General features: G+C 42.7%; 1 protein-coding gene across 2 annotated transcripts in view; it reads left to right on the forward strand.

Moving 5' to 3' along the window:
* Positions 1-25,456, forward strand: part of KIF5C (kinesin family member 5C) — a 151,647-nt gene that overhangs the window by 46,040 nt on the left and 80,151 nt on the right. The window contains exons 2-7 of one of the 2 annotated variants that reach the window (XM_058548928.1): positions 3,942-4,032; positions 11,113-11,186; positions 18,000-18,104; positions 22,284-22,332; positions 22,603-22,658; positions 23,366-23,453. In XM_058548928.1, coding sequence (XP_058404911.1) covers positions 3,942-4,032; positions 11,113-11,186; positions 18,000-18,104; positions 22,284-22,332; positions 22,603-22,658; positions 23,366-23,453 — 463 coding nt within the window. Of the gene's footprint in view, positions 1-3,941; positions 4,033-11,112; positions 11,187-17,999; positions 18,105-22,283; positions 22,333-22,602; positions 22,659-23,365; positions 23,454-25,456 lie in introns of those variants that run through there. The other variant, XM_058548929.1, reaches the window with a different exon arrangement.

A 25,456-nucleotide genomic window follows, 5' to 3' on the forward strand; every position in this document is an offset into this window, starting at 1 on the left:
TTGCAGCAGGTTTACATACATGTAATTAGGTCTTATGATTTATATGGCTTCTGTCTTAGCTGGTTAAATGCTTTAATTGTAGTGGTCCATTTGATTGGTTGAGAGTAGGTCACATAGTAATTGCTATGGAGCAAACCAAATACAGTAGTTAAATAGAGAGTGATGCCAGGGTAGTTTAGTTACAATCATGGAAGCCCTCAAGGAAGAGAACTGGAGTTGACATCTGAAGGGTGATAAAGATAACCAAATAAAGATCTGCAGTGAGAGAATTCTAAGAGGAAGGAAGAGTTAAGAGCAAAGGCTCTGAGCCAAGGAATAAGCACAGTACAGGAGGAAGTCCAGTGGGCTTCACTGCAGTGAGAGGGAGAAGGCAGGGAACTGAGGGTGAAGAGGGTCTAGTCTAAGTATAATAGAAACCATTGGAGGTTCTTAAGGGAGGAGATGATGTCATCTGATTTATAGTTCCAGAAAGCTCGCTCTGGCTGCTAAGTGGAAATTAGATTGTTATGAGCAAGAGTGGAGGCAGGGAGATCAGTCAGGAGGCTATAGCTATTGTCCAGATGAGAAATGTTGGTGGCTTAGACTAAGGTTGTGTGGTATAGATGGTGAGAAGTGATAAAATTTGGGGTATATTTTGGATATGGAATCTATGGGACATATTGGATGATTTTGGCCTGAGAAACTAGATGGTTTGTGATGCAATTCTTACTCAGATAGAGAAGGCTTGATGATTCTTTTTTGGCTAGTTAAGGTTGAGATGGCTAATGGACATCAAAGTGGAAATGTCCAGCAGGTAATTGAGTATATGAATCTGGAGCTTAGTGAGAGATGAAGACTGATATGTTCATTTAAATTACGTGAAGGTTAAGAGCATAGACAGAGAGGAGGCTGAGGTCTGGGTCCAGGAGACACCATCGTTTAGAAGTCTGAAAGAGACACCAGCAGAGAACACTGACAGATAGTAGCCAGAGAGGTCGGAGAGAACCATACGCTGAATAGATGCCTGGAAAGGAATGTGTTTCCAGAAGGAAATGGTGACCTTTTCATTCAGTTTCAAGTGTTAGCACCCAGCACTCATATTAAAATGTAATTCCTCAAGTTTATTCCGTAGCTGCAAACTTAGTGACGACTAGAGCACACTGGCCTCAACACCTGCCCACAGAAACCCTCAGCCACAGTGGGATCAGAAAGAGGGAGGCTCTTATCTCCTTGGGGGCCATGTGGGGAGATGGGCCTTTGCTCAAGTCTCGATCAGAATTTGTGAGGTTTTCATACCATTACCAAAGCAGCAAAGGGTAATTAGTTTGTTGTTGTTGTTGAGGAAGATTGGCCCTGAGCTAACGTCTCTGCCAGTCTTCTTCTATTTTGTATGTGGGATGCTGCCACAGCATGGCGTTATGAGTTGTGTAGGTCCATGCCCAGGATCCAAACCCGGGCCACCGAAGTGGAGTGCACCGAACTTAACCGCTATGGCACTGGGCCAGCTCCTGTGTTGTTGTTTTTTAATGGTAGGTATGTATAGAGCTGGCACAGCTACACCACAAGTCAGCTCTTTGAAAATCATCAGTAACTAAATTCTAATTCTATATTCTAATTCCAAGACTTTAAGGTAGACCTGAAATAAAAGTCTGTAGTCAACTCAGTGCATGAAAGGACACGTAAAAATGCTTATGTTTTTAACTTCTTAATGTGCTAATCCTGACAAGCTAGGTCTCCTAATAAATCATTTTCTAAATTTTATCTTTTCTTGAAGGCAGCTCCTGCTTGGGAGTTAACTTCAGGTTATGGAAAATTGTTCTGTTATTTGTTAGTCACTTGATAAATGATATTATTTAAATGAGGAGTAGAGATTTCTTGCTTTCTACCACTCTTAAAGTGAAAGTAGAATGCATTCGGACAAACATTTTAAATCGAAGAGCAAAATCGGGGAGTCCTATTTTTTGTATCATACACTATAATTTGATAGGTAATTTTTCCTGCTGTATTAAGTGTGTTTTCTCTAAAACCCAAAGTAGGATCATGCTGTAAACAAGATAGTTTATTTTGGTGATTCTCGCCAAGTTTGGAGAAATAGTGGATTTGTTTTAAATTAAGCAAAGCTGCATTTTCTTTCCTGAAGGTTCAATGGATGACAAATATTTAGGCAAACTCTGTAAATGTTTATTCTAACCTGTTACTCTACTGACATTTAGTTGAATTTTACAAATAGATAAAATTAGTAAGAATGTAGCAGACTGACAGTTGGTAATAGATTGTGGTGAGGAATATTCTTTTGGTTATTCAACCAAATATTTGGTTCACTAATTGAATGAGACTTGCTGGGAACAAAACCTCAGAAAATCATCCCTTTCCATAATTTTAGCAGAATGATTGATTCTGCTTCTTTGCATAAAAACAAAATTTTATGATACCTCAAAATTCTCCATTTTTTTCTAAGATCAAACTGGAAGTAGCTTATTTACCTGGTTGGCTCAATCCCATTTTCAAAGACTAAAGCTCAAACATGAATGCCTGAAGCAGAGGACCTCACCTGTGCTCTACCCCGGTCGTAAATGAGTGAACGTTAAGCCAGTCTGACAGCTGTGTGTTTACTTCTGTGTGCAGGTTATAGGATGTAACAAGCCTTGTCCTAGGATCGCTCATGAGCAGTTATCTTTTCGAATTGTCAGGCTGTCCTTAGGTGGTTCCTGGTGTCCAGAGCCATGTGTAGGAGGTGCGGGGTGGGAGTGAAGGAGGCTCTGGGTTCTTCTCTTTCTCCTGCCTCCCCTCTGCCACTTGGGGCAAATGAAGATGAAGGGCCGCCTGGGTGAATGGGCCTGTGGCAAGGGCAGCAGAAGGCCCGCCCATTGCCTAGGTGGTACTGGTGGGGAGAAGCTGCTGTTATGGGAAGAGGCTGTGTCTGTCTTACCCACCACCTTCCCCAGTGCTCAGCGCCGTGCCTGGCACACAAATGCCCAATAACTTTTTGTTGAACATTGAGTGGTTGACATCAGGGCTCATATAGCCCCAAGGGAGAGCTTCTTCCCTTCCCCTCTGACAGTCACCTCCTTGAATCACACAGGGCCCAGCGTCAAACCAAATCCCTAGAGGCCACACCTGGGGCAATTGCTTGATTTACTGTACAGAAGGGTCTCCTTTGTCTCTGAAACCTTGACCCAGTTAAGGTATCACTTATGTGTGTAAAGAAAACACTAGAATTCTTTGGGACACAAAGCAATAATGTTTTGCTAATAAGAGCAGCTTCTTGTATCTGATCATGTCATCTTCCCAGTGAATAAAACCCAAGCACATCACCTTGGCTAACAGTGCCCTGCATGAACTGGTTCCTGATTTCCTCCCACCTCTCCTTGTACCACCCTATGGTTCCTTGAGCACACCTCCCGTCTGCTCCACCCTCCACCTGGAATGTTCTTCCACGGCTCTTCACATGCCTCAATCTTTCTGATCCTTTAAAGATCCACTTAACTGGTACTTCTTCAGGGAGGTCCTCTTTGCCCTCTTTATCATCCCCTCTGTCCCATTTTTTATACCTAAGCATTTTGCATTTTCCTGTGTGGTTGCTTTCTTGCATATTAGCTCTCTGCCACACTTGATTGAACACTTCACAAGGAGGACTGTGTTCTGATTTGGTCAGCATCTAGGCTAGGCTCAACTTAAACTCTCAATAAATAAATATTTGTTCAAATGAATGAATGAAGCAGAAAAAGTGTTTCAAGAAAAAAAAAAACCCTTTTAAATTTCTCCTCTCAGATTCTCAACATATAATACACACACACAGTGTATGTGTGGTTCACGCTGTAAAAATTCCCTAGTCTTGGTAAGGAACTGCCTTAAAGAATAGGGTTGGTGGTTTTGTGCCAATGGTCTACTAATATTAGTGCTTTTTATTCCTAAACTTCTAATGTGCTTTCTCTGCCCTTTTCTTTGTCTTTCTTTTTTAGCAAGGGAAGCCGTATGTCTTCGACAGAGTGCTGCCTCCCAGCACGACCCAAGAGCAGGTTTACAATGCATGTGCAAAGCAAATTGTCAAAGGTAAGTGCTATTTCTTTATTTCCTCCTGGGCCTTACAGAGTAATTGAAAACATTAAGTGATATTTGCAGCCTAGGAATCAATGTGCCTTAACTGTAAGCAGAGGCCTGCTAATTGGAAACACTGAATTATAGTCTGAGCTCTGGCCCTGATTTGCTATGATGTCAGGCAAGTTATTTAACCTCTCTATACCTCCTTTCCAAGGAAATTTCTTTATTTCTTTTGCCACCTTTTTGGCAGAGTTATTCTGTCACCTGTAAACTTAAAAGGAAGGTAGGTTGTGGTCACACTATTTCTGTAATGGTTTTAAAATACTGCCGTAGGTATAGGACCTTTTGAAGGAGAAAAATATATGTTCCTTTTGCGCCAGTTGTGCATTTTTGGTTGATTTATTTTGTGCATCTCTCTCTTCAGAAAGAAGCCTTAAATGTGGAAAATTCTTGGGCATCAAGGAATTTTCTACAGCTTCATAAAATCATATTACCTTGTTGGTTATTGAGCTGTTCTTGCTGCTCAGCATTCCATAATTATACTCTCATCTAACCCACTTTCAGCCATCCCACCCAGATCTCGACATTTGTTCCTCCAGGTAGGCAGCCTGAAGCCTAAATTTGTGTCTTAGAGATCAATCCTTTTCTCTGGGACTGGCCTTGGCCCTGAAGGATTTGTGTCTAAATAACAGCAGGGAGATGGAGCAATTTACACATTGCTGTACCTTGCCCTTTCAAGTCAGGGGCAGGTTGGAGCTTGCCTTGGGGAGCTCGCCATCTGGACAGAGCTGAGGGGCATCTCCTGCTATTTGCTTTTCATCATCAAATCCTTGCCTTCAAATTTGAATTCTCCGGCAATTGTGCTTTCAAATGTCTTGATGCTGCCAACTTTATAGGTAGCTCTGGATTTAAAGAGCAAAAAGTAAAAACAAAACCCAAAAACACCTTGTCATGTTAGCTCGGCTTGTTTTTGAAGCTGAGCTGACTAACCTAACTATTTGAAATTCATGAAAATCAGCCCTGGGTACATCTGTTAGATTAATTCTGACCCTGGACACCTGCGTGGGAGACTCCATCAGTATGCAATGCTCCTGCTGAGGTGTATGGTTATTCACATTCTTGTCGCAGACATCAATTAATTTTGAAGGTCTTCACAGTAAGATTATTACAGAAAGCTGAAGAGAAAAAATAAGCCTGAATTTGAGCTCTTTTTGAACTGATAGTATGGGCTTGTATCTGGTGGTAATTTTTGTTTTCGCTCTACTTCTACTCTTTGCTTCTCTTTCTATCTAAACATGGTTTTTCTCTCTTTCTGGAGTATATGGTTTTAGTTTCCTCCTAGTCAGGTCTCCTTCCCCTCTATTTTCAGACTCTTTTGTATTTTTGTTAAAGTAGGATTAATCACATATGAGCCAGAATTTCCTTCTTTCTCTCTCCCTCTTCATTATCACAACCAAATAGTATTTACCACATGCTGTGCTAAGCATGAGGGCCATTTAAATACATCCCCACCCTCTCTAACTCTGTGTGGTAATTAGAGATGGATTTTAAAAAATCCTATGATTAACAAACAATAATAATAATCTTTGAGTCTTTATTTACTAGAGAAGTTTGGGCCCCTTTCAGTGTTTGGATTTTTCTACAGTATGAAATGTCAGAAATAGGCAGTCCTTGGGGAGTTCTTGTGAAGATGTGACCTAACTGTGGATAACTTGAGACCCAATATATGGTGAGCCACAAAGAAAACCACTTAGAATAAAATCAGGCTTTGACATGATATAATAGACATTTTTTGAGCACCATAAACATAACATGAACATACTCATTTCGTACCAATAAAGAGTACCTTATTCACCTTTGAAAGGAAATTACTGGGAGGATGATGAAGACCTGATTTAACTTTTTTTTTTTTTTTTTTTTTTTGTGAGGAGATCAGCCCTGTGCTAACATCCGCCAATCCTCCTCTTTTTTTTGCTGAGGAAGACGGCCCTGGGCTAACGTCTGTGCCCATCTTCCTCCACTTTATATGGGACGCCGCCACAGCATGGCTTGCCAAGCAGTGCGTCGGTGCGCGCCCGGGATCCGAACCAGCGAACCCCGGGCCGCCGCTGCGGAGCGCGCGCACCCAACCGCTTGCGCCACCGGGCCGGCCCCTAACTTTTTTTAATATGCACTGAGGCTAGCATGAGGGGAAGTGGCCGGGTATTTCTGCATCAGCGAGGGAAAATGTAGATATGTAAGAAAGAACTCCTTGGAATAGATTTCCAGGTAAAGTTGAGGTATCTCTTGCCATGATGGGCCCTATTTAAATCAGAAATGGGAGGTAGTGCTGTGGGGGCCTTTTTTTCTAGAGGCCAAGAATTGAATCAGATGACTCTGAAGGTCACCCAGTTCCTGTGATTTGTAGTAATGGGGTGGACTGGGGAGCTTTCCTTTCAAGTCTATCTAAACCCATAATGGTTTTGAGATCAGGAAGACTCCTTTTAACTGGGTGGCTTTATTCTCTCTCAGTTTTTTCATTCCCTTCAAGTTCACTGGGTTTTTTAAAAAAAATATTTCAAACATTTGATTGTAGAATCCTAGTATCTCCCACACTTTCTTCTTTGTCTTGTCTGTGTTTTCAAAATGTTGTCTGAAAGGGTATGTAGAATCTCCTGCATTTCTTCTAGAAGAGGTTATAAGGTTTGTAACTTTCAGCGCTGTCCTGTGGACACCTAGGAATTAAAAACCATGGTTACTAGGTGCTGTTATTGAAGTACCAGTAACCATGTCCCAGCCTACAGAAGTCACTCAGGGCATTTGCCTTCCAAATGAACTAGATGTAGACTCTCTGGTGCTAGAGAAAGTGGTTTCTTATTTTCCAGATCTAATTTCTTTAAACTTCATTCATTTGGGTATTTCTTTCATTTATTCCTTTATGCAAGTATATTAAGTATTCGCCATGTGGTAAGCACTGCTAGTGACTAGAGTCACTAAGATACGTAAGACTGTCTGCAAAAGGCTTCAAATGTAGGAAAAGAGACGGACACATCCGTAATTATCGTACACATGGGCATTATGTGCTTTAAGATGAGTGTGTGCGAAATGCTAAGGGAGCACAGAAGAAAGTCACTTGATAATGATTATGGTGGATGAGGAGAGGGAGTGGAGAATTAAGGAAGGCTTCTTGAAAAGGTTAGGTCCTGAGGACTGTAAAATATATATAACAGGGCTGTTCAAGCAGAAGGAGTAGCAAAAACATAAAGACACAGATTATCTGGCATGTTTGGGCAACTTAAAGTGGTAGGGGGGATGCCTGGGGGATGAATCTTAAAAATTTAGGCTGGATCGGAGTTTGATGGAAATTGATGGACTTTATCCTATAGGCAATGTGGACCCATTGACAAGTTTTAAGCTTAGGATATTATCAGATCTATTTTATTATTATATTATATATGACTCCTAAGAAGAAATATATTTATTTAGCTACTATTATCTGTCAGGCACCTACTGTGCACTTTACGTATGTCATTGTATTTTAAATCTTTTTTTTCGGGGAGGGGGTTGTATTTTAAATCTTAACAACTCTATGAGGTGTGAGCATTATTATTCCTGTTGTGCTAAAGAGGAACTTGAGGTAAAGTAACTGGGCCAGGTCAGTTAGGGGTGGGGAGGCTGGGACTTGAGCCTGACTTACTTGAATTCTTCTGCACTGTCCTGCCCCTACTTTTCTGGTGGGCCCATAATGAGTATTTAATAACAATTATTTTATGAATTGTTCCTTTTCTCTTAGGCCATATGGACTATTAACCAAGCACTGCAAAAAGACTGGAATGGGAGTGGGGGTGGGAGAAGAGGAGAGCGGGGAGAATAGAGATTGAGGTTCCAGAGCCTCAGGTGGCCCTGGCTGTCTGCCAATAATGAGATGTGTTTCCATTCTGAAGATGCAGCAGCCCTTGCCTGGGTAGAGCAGCTGCCTTTCAAGCTGGCTGGTTGGCCACAGCATTCTTGTTGGCCATGGGTGTTCAGCAGGACCACCTCTGTTTTCTCTGGGCATGGCCTACCTGAGTAGTTGGTTGACTGGTGAGAGCCTTAGGATTCCTAGCAAGGGATGACTTGTCAGCCACTATTGCCAGAAACCCTGGTGCCACTGCCAGGCCACCATTTCACCAGGAGAGTTGGTAGGAGGCCACAACAGCCTCCTCAGGAACATTGATGTGTAGGTATGATCACATCCTCCCCAAATTCTTACCTGACGATGGAACTAACTGTTCTGCTCCAGCAAGACCTGGACCCAGAACTAGGAAAAAGCTAGACAGAAAGCTTGGCTTCTGAAGTCTGCAACAAGAGGCAGAAAGTATTTTCAAGTCTCCCATTCCTCTCCTTCCTCCTCCTGGGAGTTGAGAAGCCTCTTCCCACCTGCACTGGAATCTCTCTTTGGGGTTTGCTTGGCGGCTGGATGGACGTGTGCTGTGTTTGTGGGGTGCCGCTGGCTGTGTGGTGTGAGCTGAGATCACATCACGCCAGACACCGTCACAAAGGAAGGTTCTGTCTGGCTGAGCTGGTTCCTGGCTCCGCGGCCGGCGTATAGAAGTAATCATTCTGTTACAGCGGAGACTCTGAAACAAATGCTTTCCGCAGGCCCAGGAACTGTCATTCAGTGTAATGAAAGTGCCTTTTTGTGGGCCGTTTCTGTTACAGTTGGGGTGGGGGTGGTTGTCTGGCTCAGCGTGGCGCTGAGCACAGGCCTGTTCTCTCGTCTCTCTTTCCTTGGCTGGTTCTTGGGCCTCCTCCATCTCCTGTCATCTCAGCGTTCCAACCCCAAAATGCACTGTTCGTGCTGCACTTCCCCTCCCCGCCTCTCCTCTCCACTGATAATCAAATGTAGACTAAACAAATAAACAAACAAAACCCCCCAGAACCTGGAGTTTAGAAGAAAATAGAGAATGCTGGATTTGAAGAGCTTTTTCTTTTTAAATTACCTTCTAATTGAGAATTGAGTTGATAGAGGGCGACGTCAGTTCCTTTCAACCTTGAACACCAGAAGTGGGTTCCCAACAATGAATTCATTGTAACATGATTGTAAATACTTTGAGGGCCAAGCAGAGTTTGTTCTAATGGAGTATTGTATGTTCTCTTTTTCTTAGAAAAGGTGAGGGTGGATTCAGAGGGGTGGACTCAAGGGATTCAAGGGCCTGGGGGCATCTTGGTGGGGCTAATTCAGATGCCCTGGCCCCATTGCTTCCTGGCAGAGGAAGAAGCTTGTGCTGGGTTTTCTCCTGTCAGTTTCCTTTAGGGTGTGGCATGTTGCTCAGAGTCACCACCCATGCATGTGCACTTGTAGGGTGGCCTGCAGCCCATTATGAGGAGCAGAGGGAGCTACACCCTTGGCCGTGACTGCCTTACGCCTATTCTAACACCTGGGCTAATGTGTCCCATTGTGCTTTCCACACAAGGGCTTAAGTCTGGAAGCCGTTTCAGTCTGGGGGGAGATGTTTAATTTCTAATTCACAGAAGCTTTAAGGCTGTGAGTGTGGCCGGCATTCCAATTGTCTAGAGTTTGTGCCATGAATATAGAATTTTAAAAGTACAGTCACATTCGTGGTCATGTCGAGGCTCTCCACTCTGGCCACCGTTTTCAGGCCTGAGGAATCTTTTCTCTGAGCAAGTTGGCATTTTCGTGAAAACTGAAGCTTGAACATCCAACCCTTACACTGTGGTCTTCAAGTCTGCTTCCCCTGTTACCAGGGAAACCATTACCAGAAGCCTGATACGTGTGAACATTCCCTCTCTCTATATAGCTTGACGCAAACTCTTGAGGGCTGCTAGGATTAAAAAAAAATCCTGCCACTTAATTTTGCTTTTTTTAGCTTCCTAAAGGAAAATCCCGCTTTCTTTTCTGATCCCGGTTCACAGTCCAATAACCTCAGATCAGTAAAATGTATATTAAAAATTTTTTTAGAAAACCCAACAAAATAACAAAAACTAACCAGCATCATAAAATTCAGAGACCAAAAAAACAGACAGACAAACCTAATCAGGACCTGAAATAGATGGAGCTAACTGCCTGGCTTGATTTTTTTGTACATAGCCCTGAGGAGGACACCTCAGTCTGGGGCTCCTCTCCTTGCCCCCACGGTCCTTTCAGGAATGAAGACTTCCTCCCCTTAAGCAGAGATGGTGGGTCAAGGATATTAATTATGCATCATTCTCCTTTCAGTGATGTTTGTGCAAATGAAGGAGGATTGAGGGCATGAGCGCCAAATATATTTTAATCACCTCTGCTGCTTTGAAAGAATTCCCACAGATAATCTTCAGTGCAAAGTAGCCTCTGTCCACGAGCCTCCCCTTGTCCCTGTGTGGAATTGAAGTGGCCTGCAGCGTGTAGGGGTTTGCACAGTGTGCTCATTGTGTAATTAAAGAAATTCCCGATGCTGATGGGCCTGGGCCGTCTTGCTAGCACAGTCACTGAAAAAAACAGAGGCATTAACTTAAAGTCAGGGCCCTGGCGGCTTCCGGGCTGATGGGCTTGTCGCTGAGTGGCTCAGTTTACAGAGTGGGGCCCTGCCCGCCCCCAGCTCGGGACTGGCTCTGTTCTGAAGGGGCTCTGGTGTGGCCTTCATGTGAACCCTCCCCAGGGAGCTCACCTGGGCCAGGGTTTAAACTGACCCAAATCAGATCTTCAGGAAAGAAATTCTACTCTGCGCCTCACTCCAGAGACTCAGGGCACCGATACTGTTTTCTTTTTCCCTCAACTCATCTCAAGATATCAACTTAGAGAAGAAAACTCAAGTGTCTGTCTGCTACAGAGAAAGTGTACTGCTCAATGTCTGTCTTAATTTTGATGTTGCTGGGAGAAAGTGTGCCTGCCTTCTTTTTTCATTAATGTTCTGTAGGGATGTGAATTCATTTCTTTCTATTTGTGGAGCAGTGGAGGCCCTCATGTCTGCTTTTATCTCACAATTCTACTTAAAATGCAAATGGAGTTGAAATATATCATTTGTGTGAAAAATGAGATGGGCCATTTGGAAAATGCAATTTTAAAATATACAACCAACAGCAGCATATGATCAAAGTAATGACTTAATTTAATTTTATTTTTCTGACTTGCAGATGTCCTTGAAGGTTATAATGGGACGATTTTTGCTTATGGACAGACTTCATCAGGAAAAACGCATACCATGGAGGTAAGATTGCGGCGTGCTATATGGTGTCAGGCTCTGAAAGGACTGAACAGAACTGGTGCTTCCAGCGAAACTTGAGGGACACGTGGCTTTCATCCGGGGCAATAGAGATGGTTAAGAGGATAGTTATGTTTGGCCAACTTGTTGTGTCTTTGAGGAGTTTTATTTATTTATTATTATTTTTGTGTGTGTGAGGAAGATCAGCCCTGAGCTAATATCTGTGCTAATCCTCCTCTTTTTGCTGAGGAAGACCGGCTCTGAGCTAACATTCATTGCCAATCCTCCTTTTTTTTTTTCCCCCCAAAGCCCCAGTAGACAGTTGCATGTCACAGCTGCACATCCTTCTAGTTGCTGTATGTGGGACGCGGCCTCAGCATGGCCGGAGAAGCGGTGCGTCGGTGCGCACCTGGGACCCGAACCTGGGCCACCAGTAGCGGAGCGCGCACACCGAACCGCTAAGCCACGGGGCCGGCCCCTGAGGAGTTTTAAAATAGTGATGAGTAAAAACAACTCAGGAGTTCAGTATTTAAAAAAATCCTTTGTTGATGGCTCAGTCAAAATAGTAATAATAAATTCTATTAAAAAATAATCATTAACAAGCTAAACACAGGTGTGAGTGTCCTTACGGACTGCAGCCCCAGTCTGAGAAAGTCTGTTGTGAAAATCATTTACCCTAAGGTGGACCTCAGGGGAGGCGAGTCTCTTCAGAATAAATAAAAAACTCTAGGTCAGAGATTGAAAGAAGTTGGCTTGTGGATCAAATTCAGCCCATAGACATATTTTTGTTTGGCCTGTACAGTGGTTTTGTAATAAACTGCAGGCAGTGTTTAAAATGGGAATGATTTCACACAATTCTAAGTTTCCAACTTTGGTTGAAAATTCTGAAGATCTAGCAACACTGGGTGAAATTTCACCATGATACAAAGGGCAGGCTTCACTAGAGCAGGGGTCTTCATTGTCCTGTTCACATTTCTAGTGTGTAGAACAGCAGCTGTCATCTAGGAGGGGCTCGATAAAATATTTGTTAAAATAATACTGGTGTGGTGGCCCTGGTTGCCCCATGTGTAGGGGGCTGGGCTCTCCCGTCTATCCCAGTCCACTCCAGTCCACTCCACGAACACCGTGAGAGAAAATGAATTTGCATTCCACATCCTTCTGTGTTAACTTACACATCTGGCCCCTGCAGGCACTTGAGGGTGTGACCGCAGCTCAAATTGTTGGCCCTGGAGCTCTGTGGCTCCAGGCTGTCTTCCAGACAAGGCACGTCTGCAGACGAAATTGGCCCTTTTACCTCTTCTTTTCCTGCTTTTTACCGTAGACTCCTATAAGGCCTTTGGGGCCAGATAATTCTTCTAAAGGCTGGGGCTGCCTGACAGGTGAGGAGAGGTGGAAGAGTGGTTATTACAAGAAACTGCACAGAGGATGTTTGGGGAATTCAGCTTACAAGCAGCAGGGTAAGATGAATCCTTAATCCTTCAAGCTTAGGTTTTTCATTTACGGTGTCCTCCTGGGACTGTCACTGAGACGGCTGCCGCAGAATCGGTTTAGTTTATGAATCATTCCTATTGAGCAGGAGATTTCAAAGGCACAAGGCTAAAATGCTCAGCCTCTGATGTTCTGCTCACACCGATTTCAGGTGTGGAGTATGACTCAGGTTGCGGGGGGTCTCATTTCTGTTGTCTTGACTCACTTTCACCCAGTTTGCTGGAGACAAAGCAGTTCAGAGACTGCACAGATTAAAGAAAGAACGAGGGTTATTTGCCACCTCTTCTAGACTGAACAGGACTGCTCCCTGACGCTGGAGCCTCGTCTGACCCTCTTCTCTCCATCTCACATCCTACAGCACAACACCTTGGAAATGCAGGCATGGGTGTCCCCACGCTCCTGTTCCAGCCCCTCGCCTGCCTCTCTTACTGGGCCCTAGACCCTTAACCTTCTAGGCGCTAGAAAAATTACGGTTATACATTTCCTAAGCACCCCCCCACCCCACTCCAGTAGCCGTGGACAAAAACTCCTTCATAGGCCATAAGGCATAGGAGAGAGACAGAGAGAAAAATGGCTTCTCATGAGGGAATTGTTTTCTAGTTTTTTGGAAAATTACCAAACAATGTACAATACCAAAAAAAAAAAAAATGCAGTATTTAAAATGCTGTAAAATCTTAGGAAATGCTTCCAAGAGTGACCTTTTTAGTTTTGGGATTAATTCATCTTTGGGAATTATAAGGTATTTGCTAAATGTCAGAAATTTAAATTATAAATCATTAAGAAGAGACCTGTTCCCAGAGTACAATCTTTGTTGGTGTTTGTGTCGGGTGGCCGGGGGGACGTGGGAATAGGTGGGTGTAAGATGATGCAAAGAGGTACGCCAGCTCTTTAAAACCAAAATTGGAGACATTTCATTAAATGAGAGCATCTGCAGCCCTCTCTGGTTCTCACGGGTGAAGCCCACAATGCCCATTGCCGTGTTGCGGGCCCAGAGGGGACTCGTGGGGACCTAAAGGGAACTGGATTCTGTGCAGGTCACTCCCACAGTTGCCTAAATTCTGTTGCCTCTTCATCCTTGTCAGTTTTAAGGGGTTTTTTGCAATGAGTTGCTTTTCTTTATTGTGTTTCGAAGATCACATACTCACACCGGCAGGAGGAAGGAGTTAGGGTGGATATGAGTCCCTTCCTAGTGCCCTCCCCCTTAATCTGGTTCTTTCTGCAGGGCATTTATAGATTGGAGAAAAGGTAGGGGATATTTTAGAGGAAAAGAGGATCCCCAGGCTAAAGTCAGAGTGACTATAAGAGACCCAGAAATCCAGGACCCTGGAAGGCAATTAAATTAGAAAACCCTGCAGGGCCTGCACATCTGAAAGGCGGATCTTATATATTCAGAATTATACATTGTGATCTTTCATTTTGGAAGGGGATGTTAACTCCCTGAATGGACAGAGCTGTCACATTTTAAAGCTGTTTTTCATTTTAATGCCCCCATTTTTGGTCTGACATCCAGTGGTGATTCCATTACCTTCTACTGAGGGGAACAAACAGATAAGCCTACATAAAATTGGAAAGATTAGTTTCTGAAGATGGAGCATTTAAGGCAGATTTTCAATAAAAATATGAAACACTTGGACAGTGTGAGTGCTAAGCCTGTAGGACACTGTCGTGCACTGGGCCCCAGGGTCGTGTGGCCAGAGATCACAGGGCCGGGTTGGAGGCCGGCTGCTGGGAGTGCTGGCTGTGTAGGGAGGAGAAGGCTGGCCCTTTGCTCAGCGTGTGATGTAGGGAAGGGTTTCTCTCGGCCCCGTGCCTGGCTTCGTGGCCCTCCTCAGCCCACTGATTTAGATGGATGGAGACACCCTGTGTTTTCCCCTGTGCCCAAAGAGACACCTGGAGGCCATCAAATGTTGCAGGCTGCCCACTGCCCAGCTGAGTCTGCCAAGAGATTTTTAATAAGCCTGTCTGAATGCAGTGGGGCTCGTGTGAGCTGATGGGCTGCCTGCTTTCCCATCTTAAGTGTTTCAGGAAACTGTCCTGCTTGGGAGGTTGGGGAGGCCACTGGGGCTGGAACAAAGAGAGTCTTGTTCCATGGCCAGTGGCCTGGGTCTGGTTTCTTCTCTCATACATGCTGAGAGGACCACATTCAGAGTGGGAAAATTTTTGAAGAGGATTTTACAGGACGGAAGTATAAAAATGTTTCTTCTTTTTGCTTTCTGGGAGAAACAAGATGATGAAGTGGTAAATTCCTTTGCTACTGAAGTCCATTCCCGATCCTCCAGCCAACGAAACTTGTCACTGTGCCCTATATGGGCATTATTCTTCCTCAGTTCCTGTGTCTTTGTGATGTTACTCCCATCTCATCTCTGCCTACATCCTCTTTGCCCATCCTTAATCTCACTCATCTCTCAAGATTTGGTGTCTCTCAAGGAAGCCATCCCATATCACCCCAGGTGGAAGTGGGGTTCTCTGTTGTCTGAATTTCTATAGCTCTCAGCTTCTTTGTTACCTTTTATTGCCTGAGGCGACTATATATTGTGTGTGTGTGTATGTGTGTATTTCATTTGCAAGCCAATCAACATAGAAACAATGAAGACCTTTATGGAACACCTCTCTGTCTCATATACACACACCACATACACCCACGTCATACCCCTACACCACACCCATCAACACCCCCCCACACATATACGCACCACTCACACCCACACACATGCATGTACCACACGTATACGCTATACACACATACCTACACATACACACACCACTCATCCCTACCACGCACACCACATACATGAACACCACATAAGTCAATACACAGACACACACACACACACGCAGGTAGATTGTGTGCTCAGTTTACTGAGCATAAAGGCCCTCACCACTCTTGGGCTTGTGAGCTAGATCAAGCAGCCCAGCCTCTGAACCTGTGGTAGATTTGGGTGTCACTTCTGTCACTGTCAGGTGAAGGGTATTATTACGCTTTCTCCAAATGAATATGTGTTTCCTTTTCTTGTGATTTTGGGGTGGGGGCTTCAGGGAAACAAAATAGAGAATGTCCCAGACTTGTCTCTGGTTCTGCCTTAGTTCTTACTCTGACGAAGGCAAACAAAGGATGTCAATACTTGTATAAGCCAGGAATCAATTGGAAGATAAATCTGTTGAAAGGGAAACCATCTAGGGAAACAGATTTGAATCAATTATAAATGATTTTTGGATTTTTGGATTTTGGACCAATCATTCTTCTTTGGCTGTGGACTACTGAGGAGAAGCTAAAAGATTATGATGAATTATTAAAGAGCTCTGGAAGGAGGGGGTGGGGGACACTCTTTGGTTGGACTGTGAGTCAGATTGGCCCAGTGGTGTCATGTCATTTGACCAGACAGAGATCTGTGTTTTCACTGTAGGTGTCATTTCTACCAGCGATTTCCACAGTCCAGAGCACGTGGAGTCCAATATTTGATTTGTTGCATGTTAATGATGGCCTATGAGAAGTAAAGTTACCAACATTTGAGACTCTCGGTCTCAGTCATTTGCAGTTTCATAAGATATATATATTAATGGTCTGGGATGGAAATGTGTTTTCAGAATCTTCAGGTCAAATAAACTGCAACAACTGCTTAAGGAGAACCTGCTATGAACTGAATGAGATAAGGCTAACGTGTATTGTCACTAAGCACATTGTGTATACTGTTTCGTTTAAATTCTGCAATAATTCTTTGCAGCAGATACTGTACCAAGTATTATAAGCAGTGGGGGGAAATATATCTGCAGTGGCCGTCCCTGCCTTTAGGGAGGGTACAGTCAAACTAAAAAGCAATATAAACCCATCAAATGATTTAGGATTCTTAGCAGACAAGGGCATTCCAGGGGGGTACTGAATTTCCCGGGTACGAGAGCTTTGCCAGAGGCCAGATGCATCTGAACTTGGCTTTTCTCTTGCTTTTACTAGAGTGGAAGGTCAGGAAGCAGGTGTGTGAAGGAGGATGCGTAACGTAACGTGCTTTGTGGCCTGTAGTGAGTGCCGGGGTTCACGTGACTTCTTGCTCTTGGTAACTCAAAAGCTGGCTTGAAGGTCAACCTTCAGAGAGGCACAATGTGGTGAACCCGTGAAGGAAAAAGGGGATTTGATTGAGGAAAACCAATCAGATCTTCCAGGTATTGGGCAGATTTAGAACAATAATATGAGGTCAAAACTAAAGGTTGTTGCACATCCTGGGAGATTAAGGAGCAAACTGGCTTTTGTGCTTTTCTTCCAGGTCCGTTTGTTCCTGGAGTTTTATAACTTTGTAAAGGTCTGAAAAATTCTCTGGGAAAACAGTTACCCATGATCGCTTTAGACCTGTAGCCTCTGCTTGTGCACTGGTGGGTTGTTTAACATATAACAGCATTTAAGTGTTCGTTTGAGAGTGGGTGTAAAGAAGGCTGTCTCGAGGTTGTGCACCTAGGTCCATGCTAAGGCTGTTGCCTTAAATAGTCCTAGAACTCTTCTTTAGGAATTGGTTTCAGATACTATGGCATACCTTTTTGAAAGTGTTCAGAGATGGCCAATGCTGGATCTTAAAAATGGATTTAGTAATAGTCCAAATAACAGATGAATTCATCTATCCCTCCACCCCTTAGATAAAGTGAAAAGAAGTGAAAAAAGGAGAAAAAAGGAATAAGAGAATATCTTACAAGTGAATTTAAATATTAGAAACAGCCAAAAATTATTTGGAACAATTCAGGCTGAGAATTACAGATTTTAAAAAGAAATTGATGAAACGAATTTTCTTGATTGGTTTATAAAGTGATACTGAAAGTATTTCCAGAATAAGGCTTTTAGAAATTTCTGAGCGATAATGACATTAATGCAACTATATCTATCAGCTCTCAAGGTGATTTTGTTAAAGCAGATTAACTTGGGCTTGTAGGTTCTGATCAGTTTGTAAAGATTCAAAAACAAAACCCACATTTACTGTCATAGTCACTCATATGTTCTCAGATGAACATATGAGTCTTCTGCTCTCCTTCCCTCCCTCCTTCCTACGCACACACTCACCCATATACACACTGATTTGCTGCCCTCAGTGGCAGGAAGAGAGAATGTTGTGGGGCTTCAGAACCTGACAGAACAAGCTCTCCCCTGCTGGGTAAACAGACCAATACATTGATTATTTTGCCAATATTTGGTCTGTTGACATGTCAGGTGGATCTCCAAGGGAGCAGACAGTGCATGCGTGGGTGCTCCCTGTTCCACAGAGTTCTGTTTAAGAAACCCAGGTATGGTCCCTTCTCTCTCTCACATGTTTCCAGCACACTTTAATCACCTGCGTTTGTTGTTTCACTCACTAGGGGAAGCTACATGACCCTCAACTCATGGGGATCATCCCGAGGATCGCACATGACATCTTTGACCATATTTATTCCATGGATGAAAACCTGGAGTTTCACATCAAGGTAAGTGCTATTGATTGAGTCCCAAGAGAAAGGGCCGAAAAACATGTTTCTTAGCTTTCTTCTTTTTACGTACACGTAAAAGTTGATTTTGTCTTTTTTCAGTGACGTTCTTGTGGTAAGCAGAGCTGTATTTATTATTTAATGACTCAGGCCAATACTTAGCTATCTGGATGGTTTGCTTGAAATATTGAGATAAAGTAAAAGCCCTCTTTGGGATGGAATCATCTTGATAGTTGCCTGAATTCTACCCTTTACCCTGTGGATTTCTGTGGATATGAGTGGATTGTGTCCATGATTGGGTTAGGACAGCATTTCCCAAAGTGTGTTCCATGGAACACAGTCCCTCATATTATTAATAGGTGGGCTACCAGGGAAACGGCTTATATGGCCAATAAGCTGGGAAAATGTTTTGTTGAACAATGTTAAATTTATCACAGGCTTAAATATGCTATTGTGTAATGCAGTTCTACAAAGGGGGCATGTAGTATATTAGATTTTCCAGCTTATTTGACTGTGGACATGTTTTTCCCCCTTGGAGTATGACAGACTAGTGTTTTGAGGCACACAGCCTGAGAAATGTTGGAGAAGGAAATTCTTCTTGTTTTTTTTTTTAAACCAGAACCTATGTTCTGGCTTAAATTTGAATTGAAAGAGAGAATTCTGCTCTCTTAACTATAGCTGTTAATTCGTAACTTTCGGTATTAGGAGTATATCCATTGCAACTCCTTTGTTTGCAAGTGTCTGAAAGCCATTTGTTTAAACGATAGAGGAAGTTGTTTTCAGATACAGAATCTGATAGCAGGCATGGGAGGGGGGGTGTTGTGGACAAGCAAGAAATCCAGGCCCTGCTTTTCCTTTTTTTTCTTTTTTTTTTTTATAATTTTATTTATTTATTTTTCCCCCAAAGCCCCAGTAGATAGTTGTATGTCATAGTTGTACATCCTTCTAGTTGCTGTATGTGGGACGCGGCCTCAGCATGGCCAGACAAGTGGTGCGTCGGTGCGCGCCCGGGATCCGAACCCGGGCAGCCAGCAGCGGAGCGCGCGCACTTAACCGCTAAGCCACGGGGCCAGCCCTTTTCTTTTTAACTTAAAAAAAAATTGAGATATAATTCACATACCGTAAAATTCACTGTTTTAAAATATACAGTTTGATAGTTTTTAGTATATTTCCAAAATTGTACAACCATGATCACTATCTAATTCCAGAGCATTTTCATTACTCCCAAAAGAAACTCTATCCCCATCACAGTCCCTGCATTTCTGCTTTCTTGCTTTATTTCTTTCTCTTGTTCCAGACCATCTTTCTCTTTTTTTATGAGGGAGAGGGCAACATGGCAGCTTCTGCTCCACATTCCCTTGTTCTCAATTCCTAATTCCCGAGGGAAGGGGCTCATTGGCCCGACCTTCAGTAGGTGATCTCCCAGCTCTGAGTAGCTGTGTCCAGGATGCACATGGCTCGCTGGGTCCCCATCACGGTGACTGGGGTTGGGGTTGGTGGGGTGGAGAGGAGAAAGGGGCAGTTCTAAGAAGACTTGCAGCTGAGCAGATCAGCCAAGAGGCCGATTATCCTTGAAGGCTGGGACGTTAGTGCACTAGGCCCATCATTTTAGAGATGGAGATGCTGAAGTTCAAAGATGTAGAGCTAGATGTCGAAGTTACATCTCAAGTTATTGGCAGAGTTGAGATTAGACTCTTGATCTGACCAACCCCACATGCAGTACCATTTCCATTACATTAAACTTCCACTCTTACTTATTTCTGCTCTGTACCTTTCCTAAATTATATAAAAACAAGGCAACAACTGTTTGCCCAATTATAAATTACATCTGGCAAATCTTTTCCCTTACAGCTAGCTCCCTTTGTTGGCTAAAGCCAGCTCCTCTACCTTGCCAGGGTCCTTTATGTCTAGGGATAAAGAAGCTTGTTGCTTTGATGGGATCAAGATTTAGGAGCTTAGTGCAACTTTAAGGCTGTTTGCATTTAAATACCTTAAACTACTGTAGGGTTCTTATGGGATAATCCTAGAGTAAAGTGTTAAACCAATTACTGCCCTCAAAATAGGGTCTCGAATTAGAATCTTATTAAAATAAAAGCAGCCCCAGCATGGCAAGGGAGAAGAAGAGAAACAACACTCAAGTCTCTAGGGCTGAATTTTACAGTCCAGTTTCCTGTTCTGCATTTGTAGTTAGGCTCACTTATTTCATGAATAATAATCGTTAAGTGGGCAAGTTAGCTATTGACTACACTCCATATTTTGAACTGAGTAGTGACAGGCTTAAACAAGAAAAAGAGGCCTGATTAAGGCAGTATTGAAAAATCAGTTCCTTAAAGTGAGTCCCACAGAGTTTTTAAACATTATTTCTGAACATACTATTTCTTAATGCCAAGCGATGCCTATTTATTTTTCTTTCACCTGGTCTCACAAAGTATTTGAAGTGACAAAAATAACAAAATCAAACCCAGTGAAAAAGGAGCCAGTATCTGCTGTGGTAAAAAGAAATTAATAAATCAGAATTCTCTTTCTACTTATCTTAAATATGAACAGGATTTTAATGCCATATTTGCTAATATGTAATTCATGACTGCTTTTTAGATGTAATTAATTTTCTTTGTAATCTGTGGAAATAAGGACACATATTTACGATGTCAAAGATAACCGAAAAGTCTTAATGAATATCAGACAATTTTGAAATACATAGAATGGGTTGGAACCAGGGTTGAGTTGGCTGCAGGGAGGGCTGGGTTAGAGATGTCTAGGATGAGAGATGTCTAGGATTCCAGCCACAGGGAGAGGTTTCAGGAGCAGTGAGTCTTTCGAAGGTCAGTTAGATGTGTCTACAACAGACAAGGTGCAGTGACAGGGGAGTTTGACAGACATTCAAGTAGGCCCAGGTTAGTAGGCAACCTGGAGAGGATGCCCATCTATAGATTCCAGGGTTCGAAGCCAGGATCCCAGATCTCAGAGAAACTAGGAAGTCAGGAGGTTCCAGGCTGAGACATAGACAAAAGATAATGCGTCAGGGCTGAGTTGGGTTAGGACTAGTGCCAGGTTAGGGAGTCTTCACTTCCGCCGACTGGAGGCAGGACTGGTCCAGAGCTGGGATGTCAGGGCGAGGCTTTACGTGTGGAGTCACATCCCAGCTTTACAACTATTTTTTCAACTTTTTTGTCCATTCTTTTGTTTAGATTTCAGAAAAACCCATGAACATGAGAGAGAGAAAAATTGATGGGAGGCAGAAGGCAAGTGTAGACAGAGTACAAAATCCTGGAGGGAACTTTTGACATCGTGAAGTCCAGTGGCTTCATTTGACAGGTGGGAAAATGGAGGCCTAGGGTCTTGGTTACATGTGAATTAAGTCCCCAAGATCACATATCTAGTTAAGGTTGTTCTCAGAGGTCAGCTGGCATAAGAATTGTGTAAGGAGTTTAGAAGCAGGTTCCTAGGTCCCGTTCTTGGACATTCTGATTCAGGAGGACCACAGTAGGGTTCATGGCTCTGCAATTTGAACAAACACTGTGGATGCTGCTGCTGCAGGTGGTGCTGCGGCTAAGGTTTGAGAATAACTAATTGGAAGGCTTCCTTTCTTCTCAGTCTAATCTGTCTTTTATTAAATCACATTTTGTTCAAATCCTTCTTGGGCTCCCCAAAGCTGTCTACCACCAGCAGCTCTCTCCCTGTTACCCTTGAGCTCTTATCCCCCTCCCCACTTCCTTCATGTGAATGTTTGGACCTGGTCCTATGAGGCTGTCAATATCAGGCAGAAAGTGAGGCCTACTGATTTTTGACAATTACTTGCAAAGGACATTTTCTATTCCAGCTGTTGTCATACCTAGAAGTTTGTTGGTGCTCATCTAAGGTAGATGCTAGAGTCCTCCTATAAGTGGCGGTCTAGCACAGGATGTAAATAACACCTGAATCGAGACCATGGGGAGCTGTGACGTGTGGGGATGGAGAGGGGCCCACACTGAGCAGGGACTCTAGAGCAAGCTGATGAAGCAGGAAAATACTGGGGAGTTGCCTGGAGCTCTGCACTTTCTGTCTCTGAATCTTCACTTTGTACCCCGTCTTCTTCCTCCTCTTAGCCATACATGACAAAAGCTTTTATAAGTTCTAATAATGACATTTTTGAAATACAGTGTGGCATTTCTATTTCAAACTCAATTTGTTTCTAACCAGGTTTCCTATTTTGAGATCTACTTGGACAAAATCAGGGACTTACTCGATGGTAAGTAACCTGAATGCCTTTATTTGTTCTGTACTAATGTCCAGGGAGGTTGAAATGATTTACAGCACTTCTGCTTAAGGAATTAATGAAAATTTATAGAGATGTTCTTTTGTCTTCCTGGTATCTGTTTATTCTCAGCCAAGGCTTAAACTTGCATGTTGCAGGGAAATTAGTTTTGCCTGTTTTCTGTAACAATTTCTATTTTTCCTCCAATACAGGGTCTTTAACTTTTCTTTTCTTCTTTGCATGTTGTCATTATTATCTCTTTAGTATCCAAGACAAACTTGGCTGTTCATGAAGATAAAAACAGAGTCCCATACGTAAAGGTATGAGGAAAACATGACCAATGATGCAACTGATTTCTCTCCAGTCACTGTCATCATAAGTATTACATAAGATGCCCAGAATATTACCTATAAAGTACATGTAGATATTTAATCATGTTCCTTATATTCAATATTTAGCTGGTTAAAAAATAGACGTTTAATTTCTTCAATCGTATCTCTCTGTGTAAATGTATCACAGATGTCTAATCACATGAGGTAAGAATTGGAGAAATGAACAAATATTTATTATCCACATTTAAAGAAGCTTTGTTATTGATTACAATTGTTTATACTTTGCATTTAGGGGAAGTATATTCTAGACATGGCATTATGTCTAGAAACTCAAAGTGTCTGATTTAAGTTGGTGGCTAGAATGGAAGGCAAAGCAAAATTTCATCCATTTTTCTGTCATTGGTTTTCTTCCTTATTTTCTGTCTCCACTGCTGTTGATCGTGAATATGTACTTAAAAATCTAGGAAAATCCAGCATTTCTTTTCTGGTTTACTTCTGGGTTTCCGAGGGTTTGCTCAGACTTCTTTTCAGTGTAGAATTCAAGCCATAGGCAAGGAGGAAAAGTTGTTGGATCAACATTGCAGCCTTTCTTTTGATTGGCACCTGTAGAAGAGAAATGAGAAAATGTTTAGCTGTTTCGAAATATTGTTGCTTTTCAATTTTTTAAAGCCCAACCTGAACTGACTCTGTTCCAGGGGTGCACCGAGCGGTTTGTGTCAAGCCCCGAGGAAGTCATGGATGTGATAGATGAAGGCAAAGCAAACCGACACGTGGCTGTAACAAGTAAGCGTGGTGTGGTGTTTCCTCCCCTCTAACTTAGGATGCAAATGTCTGCCTGCCCGCCAGGAGGGGTGGGTAATGAGCTCCAAATGAAATAATGCGTGGGAAGGTGATTGGAAAGCAGTGGTTTGGACACAGACAAGAGTGTGTGCAGTATGAGTGTGCCTAGGCAGGTCGTAGGAAACAGCCTACTGCTCTCCAGGGAACTCTTGGAAGTATTGGGTGAGACTCACTGGACCCTGGTAACAGCCTAAGCCTGAACACCAGGAATACAACCAACCAACCAACTAAAGGGGAAAAAGTAAGCTTCTAAGTTTATTTATTTTAACCATGTTATTGTTCATGTTTAAAAAAAAAGATCCAAACCAACAAATTCTATATGCCAGTCGTACACATGGAAAGAATCCATGTTAGATTTCTGCCCTCTGTAAAAAAAGAAAAGAAAAGCAAGGAGGAACTCAGCAAGTAGAGCTGGGAGAGTTATGGAAAACTTTCCGATGCTGTGTTAATAACAAACATCTTCAGGTCAGCTTGTTTCTCTTGCATTTCCTTCCTCAGCATGTGCACCCATCTCAGGGAAGCAGGTCATATGGTATTAGAGCAGCGGAGGTTCTGTGAAACGATGGGGGCTGCTGTCTTATTCAGACGGATATGGACAAATGAGAGTGAGTTCATATGAAAAGCAGCTGAAAGAACTAGGGATTTCTAGCTTGGAAGAGAGAAGAAAATCTGGGGAGGACATGTGGACAATGCAATTTTTCTCAACATGTTCAAGGTGCTGACATTAAGAAAGAAAGTCAGCTTGCTTTGTTTGATCTGAATGGGTAGACCACCCAGGATTGTTGATGCCTCAGGGAGGCAGATTTGACCTCATACAAGAACTCTGTAATACTGATAGCTGCCCCAGGTGAAGCCTGCTACCTGGAGAGGTAGTGAGTTCCCTGTATGGTGTAGAAGAGTCAAGCCTTGGTGAGTTGACTAGTCTAGCCTCTTTAAGTCTCTTCCACCCAAGGTTCTATGATTCTGTGATCCAGAACTGTAATTCTCAACCCTTTCTTTACCGCCACAAATGTATCGGATGATATTCATATATGTGGCAAATTTCATAGGTGAGCCTAGACTTGTATATAGTGTAGGTTCAACTTCACTTCTTTCTTTTCTGCTTACACATTTCTTGAAAGAATCTAAGACTGAAATTCTTAGAGTAGTAGCATCTCTCGTTTATAAAGCAATTCGTTACTCACTTTCTTGGGTTGGTCATGAATTATTCATACCATATCTGATCATCCATCTTGCCCTCTTGGTTCAGAACGGTTGGTTCAGAACATTAGTATTTTTCTTATCATTCTGGTAAGGTGGTTTTTAAAATTATTGTGGTAAAATATGCATAACCTAAAATTTACAATTTAAACCATTTTTAAGTGTACAATTCAGTGTCATTAAGTTCATTCATGATGTTGTGCAACCATCACCACTATCTGTTTCCAGAATTTTTGAATCATCCCAAAGTGAAACTCCATGCCCATTGAATAATAACTCCCCATACTCCCTCCTCCCAGCCCCTGACAACTACCATCCTACTTTCTGTCTCAATGAATTTGACAACTCTGGGTATCTCATATAAGTGGAATCATATAAGTACTTTTGTGACTTGCTTATGTCACTTAGCATAACGTCTTCAAGGTTCATTCATGTTGTAACATGTGTCAGAATTTCCTTCCTTTTTAAGGCTGAATAATAATTCCATTGTATATATATATACCACACTTTGTTTATCCATTCATCCATGGATAGACACATAGGTACTTGTGTTGCTTCCACCTTCTGGCTATTGTGAATAAATGCTGCTATGAACATGGGTGGGTGTATAAATATCTGTTCAAGTTCCCACTTTCAGTTCTTTTGGGTATATACCCAGAAGTGGAATTGTTGGATCATATGGTAATTCTACTTTTAATTTTTTGAGGAACTACCATGATTTCCATAGCAGCTGCATCATTTTGTAT

This window comes from Diceros bicornis, chromosome 10, assembly GCF_020826845.1.
Source record: "Diceros bicornis minor isolate mBicDic1 chromosome 10, mDicBic1.mat.cur, whole genome shotgun sequence".
Classification (NCBI taxonomy): domain Eukaryota; kingdom Metazoa; phylum Chordata; class Mammalia; order Perissodactyla; family Rhinocerotidae; genus Diceros; species Diceros bicornis.